Source organism: Lissotriton vulgaris, chromosome 5 (genome assembly GCF_964263255.1).
Source record: "Lissotriton vulgaris chromosome 5, aLisVul1.2, whole genome shotgun sequence".
NCBI lineage: Eukaryota > Metazoa > Chordata > Amphibia > Caudata > Salamandridae > Lissotriton > Lissotriton vulgaris.
Genome location: NC_141693.1, coordinates 873,159,105 through 873,172,474, shown reverse-complemented (window position 1 = coordinate 873,172,474; position 13,370 = coordinate 873,159,105). Strand labels below are relative to the sequence as shown.

The 13,370-nt window shown below is 39.4% G+C and overlaps 1 protein-coding gene across 2 annotated transcripts in view; it reads right to left on the bottom strand.

Annotated features, from left to right (window-relative positions):
* Nucleotides 1–13,370, bottom strand: part of FAM13C (family with sequence similarity 13 member C) — an 866,698-nt gene that overhangs the window by 115,728 nt on the left and 737,600 nt on the right. For both annotated transcript variants that reach the window (XM_086922448.1, XM_086922449.1), the window contains exon 11: nt 10,368–10,463. In XM_086922448.1, the coding sequence (XP_086778574.1) occupies nt 10,368–10,463 (96 nt within the window). The remainder of the gene's footprint in view (nt 1–10,367; nt 10,464–13,370) is intronic.

Here is a 13,370-nt window from a genome sequence, read left to right as displayed (position 1 = left end):
GTTTACCTGGAGACATAAACCCCTGGTGTACGATGTACTTTAAGAAGCCATGGCACCTTCCAAATATGTATCCGTGCAACCGCTTGGTAGAAGCACCAGTGCTTCTCAAAGCTTATCCTGGTCCACTCCACCAAGTAACATAGCTATGCTGCCTGGTAATCCACACTAGATAAGGAATGCCTAATCCTCCATCAGCTTGACTCAGATATGCCTGCTTTCATGCCATACGGGCCTTCATCCCTGCTTAAATAAAATAATTTTAAGAGGCGTTCCAATTTGTCTAAAACGTGTGCAGGAAGCTGAAGGGGTTGCGTTTGCATGATATAGAGGATTTTGGGAAGCAACATCATGTTGACCTCTGTCAGTCTTCCCAACCACAACAATATATATTTCTTCCATGTGGAAAGTTCAGCTCTGGTGTTAGTGAGAAGGGTTTTGTAGTTATCCACTGAGGTGCACTCTGTCATGGGGTGTATCTGAAATGAAGCCCCAGGAACTTAACTCTCTGCGTGGATCACTCAAATGGGAATAGACTTTCAAGTTGAGCCTGAAAATGCCCAGAAATAGTAAGGTTAAGGGCCTGGCTTTTCTGGAGATTAATTTTGAAACCAGAGGCTTTCCTGAATTCCTCCATTTCGAGCATGAGCAGTGGCAGAGAAGTAAAGGTCTGTGTCACTGCAAGCATAACATCTTCCGCGTAGAGCTCCAATTTATGTTCTCTGCCCCCCATTGGTATGCCTGCTATGGGAGAATGCCGCCCCACTCTTTTGGTGAAGGGTTCCATATAAAGGGTGAACAGTAATGGAAGCAATGGAAAACCCTGACGGGTGCCCCTTACCACCCTGAATGATTGATGCAACATCCCAGTGACCCTAACTCTAGCCTTAGGGTCTGCATAGTTACACCCTATCCAGCGTCAGGCCCGTACACCCAAACCAAATTTGGCAAGCACCTTTTAAGATATGGTCAGTGCACTCAGTCGAAGGCCTTCTCGGCATCGACTGATAAAAGAAGTGCCGGTGTATGAGAGCGTTGTGTCATATCAAGCAAATGACAAGCGTTTGTTGTTGTCACTACAGCCTCTCCCATTTATGAACCTGGATTGATCAGCGTCAATAAGGCCTTGCATTTAGGGAGCCAAGCAGGATGGTAGAATGCTAGTGAAAATCTTAACATCTACGTTTAGCAAAGAGATGGGTTGATATGAGGTATAGTACGCTGAAAGAGATGTAGAGGCGTGCTAAAAGAGGGTCAAGGGTGGCCGCGAACGCTTTATAAAAGTCTGAGGTGTATCGGTCATCTCCAGGTGCTTTGTCCAAGGGCAACCTTTGTATGGCTTCATCAGAGTAGATATCTTTATCCAGCTTGGAAGCCTCACCTTCAGGAAGTTGGGTCACGGGAGCATCGGCTATTTATGCTGCAGTTGTGCCTGTGTCAAGCTCCTCTGCTGTGTAAAGGGTGGAAGAGAATTGTTCAAATACCTGTGCTATCAGTTTGTCCTGGTAAACTTGATTCCCCTGCGGCAGTACGATCTCGGACACCCATTGCTGTATGGTTTGGGCATGAAGCTGCTGCACAAGGAGGCAGCCTGACGTGTTACTCCCTGTATATTATTTCTGTCTCGTGCGCAATATTGTATACTCCGCCTTATCTATATCCAAGGCCTTAAATTGCTTTTGAGCGGCAGTAAGTTGATGTCTCGCTTTACAGGAGCTGGTACTTAAATGCACCTCTTCTAATTCTTTTATTTCCCCTTCTAGATGCAAGTGTTTTCCCTCGTGTCCCGATTGAGTATAGCTGATATAGCAATGAAGAGGCCTCTAACAACTGCTTTCAAGGTGCCCCACACTAAAGCTATGGGTGTCTCCCGTGTTTCATTGGTGTCCAGGAAGTCACAAATTATATCAGTGATTACCGAGATATAAGATTCGTATGTAAGCAGTCTATGATTTAAGCGCCAGGTACGTTGGTGAGGTGTCAGTTGTAATGTGAGATTTATAGGCGAATGGTCGGAGAGGGCCACCACACCAATGTCCACGGAAGTAGTGTCAAGGGTAAAGCGTGGAGAGGTTAGAAAAAGGGATCTTCATGCATAAGTCTGGTGTGCCGCAAAAAAGAATGTATATGCTTTTGTCTTCAGATTGCATTATCACCACACATCTACTAATCCCATGTCTGACAGCCATTTCTGGCTCATCCCTGATAGAGCTTCTGACTGCCCGGCTCTTTGTGCCTGTCAAGTAAGGCATCGACAACTATATTAAAATCGCTCCCTATGAGTATGTTTGCATCTGTTGTGGCCATCACCTGCCTAATTGCATCTTTAAGGAAGGTCTCCTGGTTGTCATTTGGGGCACATACTAAGGCGACTGTGATGGTAGAACCCCCCCCCCCTCACCTCCAGTCCCATATATGAGCCTATTAGGCAGCTCTGACTGTTTTTGTAGACTTTCTCTGAAAAATGTGAGTCTATCAGTCTGGCTGCTCCCTCCTTCCCGGGCCCAGAGGAAAAGCACTGACGGTCAAACCAGTGTGATTGTAAACATTTCCAATCTGCACGGAGTAATTGTGTTTCCTGTAGCTAGCAAAATGTCACACTTAGTATCCCTAAGGAAGGAAAGAAGTACTAACCGCTTTGCTCTTGCATTGAGACCCCGCCCATTAAAGCTTAGTATTTTAACCATGGGTCAGTATGAAGTGACATTCTAAGCTGATAGAGACTATGAATGAAATTCTGTGAAACCCTCTATATGTTTGGGCAGGTGGTAATGGGTATGGCATACCTGTCAAGAAAAGAGGGCTGTCGAGCAAAGGGGAAGGGAAGAACACAGAACAACAATTCTAAAAAGTTCCCCTACTGGGAGCATAACAATACAAACACAGAGGGTCTGTGTCGCTGGTGGGATTTTAGTCCATCAACGGATGTAGCTTGATAATGGGAGAGCTCTACCAAGAAGTAAATAACTGGTAAGTGGGATGAAGTAACACCACTGAGCCCTGCAGTGTCTTAGTACAGTAGTGACTTAAGGGTCCACTGTATGGCCTAGGCAGTTGGAGGAGTACACTACCTCAGGTTCAGAGGCATTGTCCTGTTGAGGTAGGGGGCACAGGAGAACAACCCTTTCCATAGGACTTTCAGAGTTGGTAGGCTTGTTAAAGCATTTCTTGTCCTGACGAGAAGCCTCAACAATGAGGTAAGGATAGATAGCCATCTTGTACCTAATTTGAATGAATTTGTTTCTACATTTGCTGGAGCTATGCTTTTTTTCCATTTTAGATCTTGCCAGTGCCTATTACCAAGTTTGGTTGGATGAACAGTCCATTCCAGGCCTGTTTCAAAGTTGCAGAATGCCTTTTGGATTAACCAGTGCAGCATCTTTTTTCCAATGTTTAATGAAAAACTTTAGAAGGTATTGATGGAGCCACTGCATTTCAGGATGATATTTTTGTTTTTGGTAAGAGTGAGGAAGATCATTTATTCAATTTAAGGATTGTACTTTATCTATTAAAACAGAATCGCTTAACCCTTAAAGTCAAAATGTAAATTTAAATGTGAAGAGGTGGAATATTTTGGACAGTGTATCACTAGAAATTGAATAAAACCTAATCAGAACCATGTGCAGGCAGTGGTGGATGCTCCTGTGCCACAAACTAGGGAACAATTACTATCATGTCTGGGTTTGACAGAATTTTATTAAAAGTTTATTGACAATTACGCTACTAAAATAGAACCTTTATGATATTTGCTAATAAAAAAATTGTATGAGATGTAGAACAACACATTCACTTTATTGATATTAAAACTGAATTAGTAAATGTTCAATTTATTAGAGTGTTTGAATTGGGCAAAGAATGCTTTTCGATGGATGTAAGTGGGTGTGGTCTCAGTGGAATTTTGTTACAGAGGCTTAAATCCAAAGAGTGGGTAGTGTCTTATGTGTCTAGAACAATAAAAGAGGGTAAGAAAAACGATTCTGTAATAGAGAAAGAATGATTAGCATGTACTTGGGCTGCCGATAATTGCAGACAATTCTTATGGGGAATGCAGTCTGTTTTGAGAACAGACCATAAACCACTTGTGTTTGTCCTTTATTCACGAGGAGTACGGTGTTTGACTGCTAGATTAGCTCATATGACACCAAAACTTCAGTCTTATCATTTTAAGATCAAATACATGCCAGGATCAGTTAATGTGCGTGCAGATTTTGGTTTGCTGGTGGCGCTGAAGTTGAATGAGGATGTGCTGGAGGAATGTGAAGTGGCTTATACTGTAGTTGACATCAATGGTTCGAATAACATGGATAATGACTCAGGTGTAATTTCTAAAGATATGTGGGTGGGTCTACTGGAAGGAGATGTTGAGATAAGTTTGGTTTGTGAATACCTTTACAGGGGTTGGCCAGAATAGCGGAAGTTGAGTGGAGAGGTAGCAGTATTTTCTAAAGTGAAGTGTGAATTGATATATGATTAGTTTGTTTTGCGGTAACACAACTGTGCCGCCTGTTGGATTGAGAAGGAGAATTTTTCTATTGGTCATCAAGGGCATATTAGGACGTCAGCAACTAAGAGGCACCTTCATGAATTTTACTAGTGACCTGGCATTGACAGTATGGTTGAGTGGGTGAGAAATTGTAATCTTTCTTCCAATAGTGACAAAATGGCTCAACCTTAAGTAGCTGAATGTTTGCAGATTGAGTTTGCTTCGGTATTGTGGAGAAAGTCGGGCATACATATTTTAAGTCCATTTTTTTACTGTTCGCTGGAATGAAGATTTTGATATTATGTTAATTACTAGTTTTTCTAAGTGTCTAAGTGGCCTGAAGTCAGAATGACAGAGAAAATTAATTCTGAAGTTTTGATTGAATTTTTAGATGTATTTTGCAGAGAATGTTTGTCTGAAGAGGTGCTGTCTGATAATGGCCGCAGTTTGTTAGTAAGAAGTTTGAAGATTATCTGTTGGAATGTGTTATCAGACACAAGGAAACTGCTAATTATTATCCCCCAATCTAATGGCCAAGTTGAGAGGTTTAATTGTGTGGTCAGAGAATCTATTCAACTGGCTATGAAGGATGGATTATCTTGGTGGAGAGCTTTACAGGCCACTTTGCCGTCGTATCTCACCATGCCTATTATTGTTACTGAATGTTCCCTGAATTGCTTTGTGGAAGGCAGCCTGGTACCAAATTGACTCCTTGGTGGTTAAAGGAAAGTGGTGGGGAATCTGAGGTTGTTGATGACAAAATTATTAAAGTGTGTGGAAAACTAAGAGATAGTTAACAGGAATCTAGAAACGTTTTCTAAAATTAAGATACATTCTGGACATTGGGGTCAAAAAAACCTGTGGTGTCAGGTAAAGAGTTACCTAGATGGTATGATTCTGTTAAAGTTGTAGAAGTTTATGGTAGATCAAGGAAAGGGATGGGATGGAAGGATACATTTGGAATATGAGCAGAATCTCAGTTTGCAGAGGTTTTGAATGTGCTAAATTAAGTGAGGTTGACCATCCTGTTATCTCTGATGATGAAGAAAGTAACGTGTTTCTAGATGTTCGAGTGCGAGAGCAATTGTATGAACCAGATGTTAATGATGAGCACAGTTTTACTCCCATGAGTGTGGATGATCCTGGAAATTTTGCTGAAGGTTTGAGAGGGAGATCACAACTTCACCTGTAAAATGTCAGGAGTACATTAAATATTGATTTAATTCTATTTATTGTAGGTTGGGTGTCATTAACTTTAATACTATGTTTTATATTTTTATTGCTGTATATAATTGGTTTTATTTTTATCACTTTTTTTTCATCCCAACAGAAAGAGGTATGTTGTATACTATTTCCTTTGAATGTGGGGTTATGCTGTTATACAAGGGGAAAGAGTGGCTATGAAATGCACCCAGTCTAAATATGCAATTGAATGGTGGGTTATCAGGTTAGTATTGTAGTATCAGATATCCTTACCTCACATGGTACAGTAGCAAAAAGGTGTTTGGGAATTATTATTATTATTATTATTATTATTATTATTATTATTATTAAAGGTGTTTGCACCTTACCAATATATACTCACCTTTACAATATTCTGATTGTCGATATTTTGGCCACAATACTTTTGTATGTCACTATTTTTGTCCTTGACATTCTTGCATACATCTGTGATATGCTGGCAATAGCCATGCTACCATATCTAGACTTATTTACCATTTACAGTAAGATTTTTCCCATGAACAGCTTTATGGAAAAAATTCCAAAATGGCAGGAGCTTAATGCCAGTATGTCAGACTGGTAGTAACTATTCCTGATGACAGACCCCAAAATGCGTTAGTCCATCTTCAAACATAATACACCTACGTCATAAGATGGGATCTTTTTGTCCCAGTTTGTGGTGAGCATATTAATGTTTTGTTTGTCTAGGACCACCGTGGTTCACAAGGTGGTCTCAAACAGAAAGCATACAGTACAAATAGTGCTGTTGGCAAGACACTTAATTGACCTATCACTCTAAATCCATTACTACCAGCTCCAGGTCAGCTGTAAGGGAGTTCTGAGGCGATGCATTTTGAGACCCCATCAGCCCGTCACTATAAATGGTAGTTGCCCCTTTACCACGCTCCTCTAAAGGTCGCTGATAAACAAACTTTCTGTGACGCCATGTCTTCTTTGACAAGTTTAGATGGGAATTTCCTTGAATATTTGAATTTTTAAATCTTGTTTATAAAAAACAGATTTCCTATTTTATATGCTTTGGAAAATAAGTTGTTTAAAGTGCACTTTTTGGTGAAAAGAGGAACAGGTCAAGGATGTGTCCATTCCACTTTTCTGTTTCACCTAGATCCTGAACCTTTGTTATTTCATGCAAGGAATGCAACATGCTCAGAGGGTGTGAAAGTAGAGAGAGCCCTTTCTAATCTGTTGACCACTTCTGATATTTTATTATTACTTTCTAAATCACAAAACTCTTTGCCCCAAACCATGCAATTGATAGATATAGTATGATGTCTGCCTACAAACTGATCATCTCCAAGAACAACAATTTTACTTTTTCCAGAACTTGCTGTAACTAAAATGTTCTGGGACTGGGTTATTACCTGGTCTGTGAAGGCGATTACATATTTGGGGATATGTATCTTGCCAAAGTCTATAAAGTTGTGATATTTGTAATAGCTAATTTTAAATACTCCAGTCTTCATGTAAAAAATATCGTGAAAGATGGTATGATCATAATCTGGCCTTCTGTTATATAAATAAATATGTTGCCCAAAGCTTTTTATTTACTTAACTATCTACTTCACGTACTATCTAAAATATCATATCTCAATTAGCAAGGTGTTTGGGAATTGGTTTGAGGCCTAAAAAGAAAGCAGGGTTTTGATAAAGGTTATTGAAGATTGATTTTAAATGGTGGAACTTTGGTTTCCAGATTTCATTCTGTGTAAGAAAAGTTATATTACAGCAGTGGTTCTTAGGAGAAAAGGACAAGACGTGCTAATGAATCGGTATTAAATTCGACTTACTTCAACTTTTTAATATTTTTTCAATAATGAACTTCACTATATTAACCAACGATTAACCCTTGGAGCTAAGGCACAGAGCAGGCAGGCTTAACTTAGAGGCAATGTGTAAAATGTTTATACTGTACCAAAACAGCAAATAATTCAGAACACAATACAATAAAAATCCCATCCTGAATTACCAAAATAGAGTATTTTTAATAAATTGAAAGACATCAAAACAACAAAAATCTAGTGAGGGAACCTGAGATATTAATGTTTTAAATATTGAATAAAAATAGAAGCAAAACGTGTTTACGACAAACTGAAGTCAACTAGTTGTGGTCGACTGGGACCTAGGTGCAATTTGAGGCCGGCCACAATGAAGTGTGGATCAGATACCAGATTAGACCCATTCGGAGGATTTACCTTGGAGCTTAGTCTTAAAAATGTAAATCCAAATACTTCAGCAGAGCAAGGCAGCAGGTGATAGCCCAGTAGGGCTGCACAAGTTCTAACAGCTGTAAAATGAATTCCTGATGAAGCTGTTGATTTTTGCCAGGAACCCCCGAGCGCAAGAAAATTTGAATTCTGTTTCCAGAGAGGGTCCTTTGCCAGGCAATACTTTTGGTGCATTTGCCAGGGCAAGTTTCTTCATTCGCACTTTTTATGAGCGCTGATTCCTACAGCACGGCCAGTTTGCAGGCTGTAGCCAAAGAGGGCTCCACAAGGCCAAACACCCTCTGTGAGATCTCATTGCAGAGGATTTTCAATCGCAAAAAAAGCTCATAGCAGTGGGAATCTGAAACTTCAGCCAGCGGCAAGGCACCTTGGTCTTACTGGCTTGACAGGTTTGTCTCAACCCTTGGGAGGTCTTTGGAGCCAAATGTTTTCTAAGAGCCGACTTTTTAAGGGTGTTAGGAGAAGTCCATCCAGACAAACCCCAGGGTTCCAGGACCTAAGGAACTGCAGTTGGGATCAGGACTCCCTCCATAGGCCACCAGCAAAGACCAGGACAGCCCAGTCAGAAATGGTCAGCTAGGATGTATCCTTCTTTTACAAAAATAAATATGTTGCCCAAAGCTATCCATTAATGTAACTGTCTACTTTACGTTATCTAAAATATGGGATTGATGCCAACCTAACTTGTGGAACAAGGAAAGTGGTTTGTCCAACTGCCATCTGACATTTACCTGGGAAGGTGGACTCCTCTTTAAAGTAAATTACATTCCTGTGCACTGCCCAAATTTTCCCTCTATCAGTGAAATAAAAACTGTTTCTAAACTGTTCCAGTCAGGCTACAATGGTAGGCCTGAAGCCATGTTTGCACTGCTACTGTACTGTACTGGCACCAGTGGCAATTAAGTTACAGGCCCTGGGTACACCTTGCACCATATACTAAGGACTTATAGTTAAGTTAAATGATGCCAATTAGAGTTATGCTAATTCAAGAATGTTTGAAGGGGAAGCACAGACACGTTACTACTAGTTTGCAAAGAAAAATTGCACAGAGCTATACAGTCAGCAAAAACAAATCGGGAACACACCTGTGGGGTACACCATATAAAAGATGGTAATTTTCTAGAGTTATGACATGCTGGAGAGTGCACAAGACAAAAGAGTTTTGTTTAATTCTGTTAATCAATGTCAGAAAAAAAAACATTTCTAGATTCCATCGTAGATCAAAGCAGGTATCCTTTTACTGAAACAAGTCTGGAAGATGGATTCAATGTTAGATTTTTTACTTTTTGAAATTTAAGTACAAACATAAAGCAAAGATATGATTTGTTTTAGAGTGAGCTCAGATATCCTAGGGCCGATTCTTCATCTGAGTCTCAAAATATCCTAAACCCCATCTCCTAGAATGGGACCAGGTAGCGCTCTAGTTGATCTTTGTTTTGTTTTTAACATGATGACTAGATCCTTTCTTGCATTAAGGAAATAGTCTGCAGAAATGGGAGAGACACTTTTGGATGACCTTTGGTCAGCCATGTTACAAATAGGCCTTTTTCAAAATGTGGTTCAAAAGGTGTTTTAATGCAGGACTTGTAATGCAAGTTGGATATTAAAGTTGGCAATTCGTGTTGACTTTCTAGAAGGTATTTAACTACAACTATTACATGATTACAAATAGTTGTTTGTATGAGTTAAATCAATATTGTTACTAGAGGAGAGGTCAAAGGTTGCAGAAATTAATTGTGTTTGAGGATGATAAACACTGATTTCGAAACATTGTAATACCAAAGAAACTAATCTAAAAAGTATGGATGAATACAAGATGGCCATCTTTGGATCATAATTAGCCTCGGAGAACAGCATGTATTAACCCTTTCGATGCTGATGACGAGCTCAGCTCGTCATGATGCACGGTTGAGCTGTGCTGATGACGAGCTGAGCTCGTCATGAATAATGTAAAATATGAATTTCCAGCACAGGACGGGAAAACTGCTAGCAGCCAAGGTGTTAAATAACAGCAGTCACTTGTAATCTATGGGTGTTTGGTCTACTTTTCTTAAATTGAACTCTGACTAGAAAGTATTCCCGCTTTTGTGTTATCATTCCTGTTGAAAACAGAGATTAACCTGTAACAGCATGTACTGCAGTTCAGTAATAAAAAATGTGTACTTTATGCCTTATTAATTTTGTTTCAATATTTTTGAAAAATTGTTTTAATGCCTTATGTTACTGCGTGAATACAATGTAACAAAATATCTGCACACAAATAATAGTATTTTTTGTATTTGGATTGGACTTTGGCAAAGACAGAGCCAATGAAAATCCAGAGACAATATTAATTCATTCAAACACAAGTATATAAAACAAAAAAAGGTGACATGATTGGGGAAAGGTTTGTTGATGCTCCTGCTTTTTCTTTCACTTACAATTGTTGGAATCGAGGTTGCGGTAGACAACAGTTGTTTGATTATTCTGTATCTGTCATAAAGAGGCTTCATAAGGCTTTTCTCTTGCCTTGTCACCTAGAGATGAAACAATGTCAAGAGATTATATTATAGCGTTAAATGATAAATGTAAGCTCTACAGGTGGAACTACTTTTCAAACACCACATAAAACGGCACGCTGTTTTTACATGTTTACAATTGTAATGTGTCATCACACCTAGTAAAACTTACACTCATAAACATATGTTTGGAAACATATTCTACTTTTGTTTTCTCCATGTTTTTTTCATGACATAGACTAATTCAGGGACTTTCAGAGTATCCACCCTCACTCTTATAGTTTATACTTAAAGTTGTTTTTAAGCTCCTCTTCTCATATTACCTTAACTTGTTATCTCTATGAGCTGGTTTTCCTGGGTTGTACCACCTTACATTTGTTTTCACACAATATTGTTTAAACGTATCTATGGCCTTACCAGTTACAGAGGGGGTGGTGTCGTTATGTGTCTCTTATATCTGCAAATCGGCAGACAAAAGATCACAATTAACCTATAAAGAAATACAGCATCAATAGAAGAACAAGCTGGAGCAAGGAAGAACAAAAGATGTGTAGATAGAAAAGGGATGGACAGGTAAAGGGATGGTAGAGTGAAGAGAAATCTGAGCGTATGGTGGATTGATGGCGTTATTGATGGATGGGTAAGTCAAAGGATGGCTATATGGGTGCATGGCTGGATGCATGCACAGATGATGGATGTGTAAATGGATGGACGAAATAGGCAACTGATGGCATTGGGATTGAAAGAATGAATGATGGAGGAAAGAATGAATAGCTGACAGAAAAATAAGGTGAAATAATGAATATCAGAGGGTGGGTGAAATGATGAACGGATAGATTTTTGGATGGAAGAGACAAGGAGCTCTTCTATGGAGGTTGGGCTCATTTGCTTTGCTCGCCTGGTGCCATCAGAGCTTCGGTTCAAATTGGGGGGTATTTTAATTTTCTGGCTTCTCGGTTGCTCTTACCCCTCAATTTCTAACCCTGCCTATTACCATGTACATTCCATTTTGGCTGTTAGGTTTGGCTTCTCAAATATAATTGATTGTCCAATAACTTTTTCATGTATTTTACTTTAAAGCAAATACATTCTGGAATGCCTTGCCCATGCCCTCTGTTATCCCTTCTCCCCGTCAGAGTTCTACTGTCTCTCTAACTCATTCCCAGGCCCTACTTCATTCAATTTTGTAACAGCCTAGGCAAGGGGACCAGAGAGATCGTTAATGCATATTCAGTTCTACGCTGTCTACGTTTTAAACATTGTACATTATGCTTTACGGATCCATTGTACGAACACATCGAAAGTGAAACCGGTTGTTACGCTTTTTTTTATTCATATCTGCTGAAACATATGCGTTGTAGTTGTTATAATTTTGGCCTCATTGAGATCCGGCTAGCAACTAACCATTAGGAAGTTGTTTTGTAAAATGGAATGTAACCAGGGCAGACCTGGAGAAATGGGCTTGTGTAACAGCTGCTCCTGTTCCAGTTGTGCCAGGGGTTTTCTTTGGCAATCAATCAACTTTAAAGCTGAATTGTGTATTGCCATTACTACAAAACATTTGTACGGGGCATGTAGTGTATGCTTTTCAGTATTGATGCTTTAACCCTCTTGGATGTAACTGATTAATGTCTTACAATTAATAAGGGGAGAGAAAAATATACATTTGCACAACTGACTGGTGGCCTTTCTCCAATATGGATTTGTACTGTGCGTCACAAGACATTTCCCTGGCATATGCCACGGAGGCTGCAAAAGGTGCAGCTTTACAGGCCTACTACTGGGAGTGTTTGTGATATGCCAAAAGTCTACATTGACACTATGTAGGAGCACATGTCCGGATGTCAATGTACGATTATTATTGTCATTTTGGCTCAATCTGTATGAAAGATGGACTTCATTAACCAGAAGGCAATGTGGTCAGACAGATGATCAACACCTGATAAACATGAGTGTTGTCATAATCCTTGAGATATATTATTAGCTGACAAGAGTAGTCATGATACTCTGTAATCACTAATATTTATTTGGAAATTAAATCAAAATAGTAACCACTTCCATTAATATCTGAAGAGCATGTAAAATACATTCCAAACTCAATGGCCATAAGTATTACCAATGTTTTAGGCAAGTGTACATGTGGGTTGCCTACTCTTTGGACAGAAGTCAAAGATTTTGTGATATTTTGATGTTTAATTTTGCAATTTGCTTATAGGCAATACAGAACAATGGAGAAACGAGTTTTCAGGCAAACTCTAAAATGTCCTAACTCTTTAAAGTGAAAAGGGCTCGGGAGGTCTTTATACATCAGCGTTCATATCGGGTGCACAAAATCTACAACAAAAATGTGTGCTGGCTGCCTGCTAAATTTTATCATCTGATTTAGATTTTGCACTAATGTGGTGTTTTTTTTCCTCTCTCGTATCAATTAAGCGCCTGGACAGTTGATGAAAAGAATCGAAATGCAGAGAAAGTTATAATGGTGATTTCATCTCCACAACTATAAATAACTTTTCATATAAAACAAAAGTATTTTTTTCCAAAACACTTGAAAGAACTTTCAAATATTATTATGCAAGTGTCTGATAGATTAGGACTGCCCCAGAACACAATATTAAAGACATATTTTGTCTACTTCGATGTTTGTGATTATACTACAATAGTTCATGAAAAACGTTTTTAAGTCGAACATGCACAGCAGATCCGAGTGAAACAATGAAAAAATCTGTAGCGTGCTTCAGAAGTAACTCTCACTGATCAAGGAGTGTGAGAACGATGGAAATTGGAAGCGTCACCTAACTGGGGAATGTCCTTGTGAGCACCGCAGTGACCCACCAGTGACACTGGTGTGGAGTCTGAATGCTTCTTGTCCATTTATAACAACAACAAAAAAATCTTACAGGATGCTGGTATATCCAGGTATCT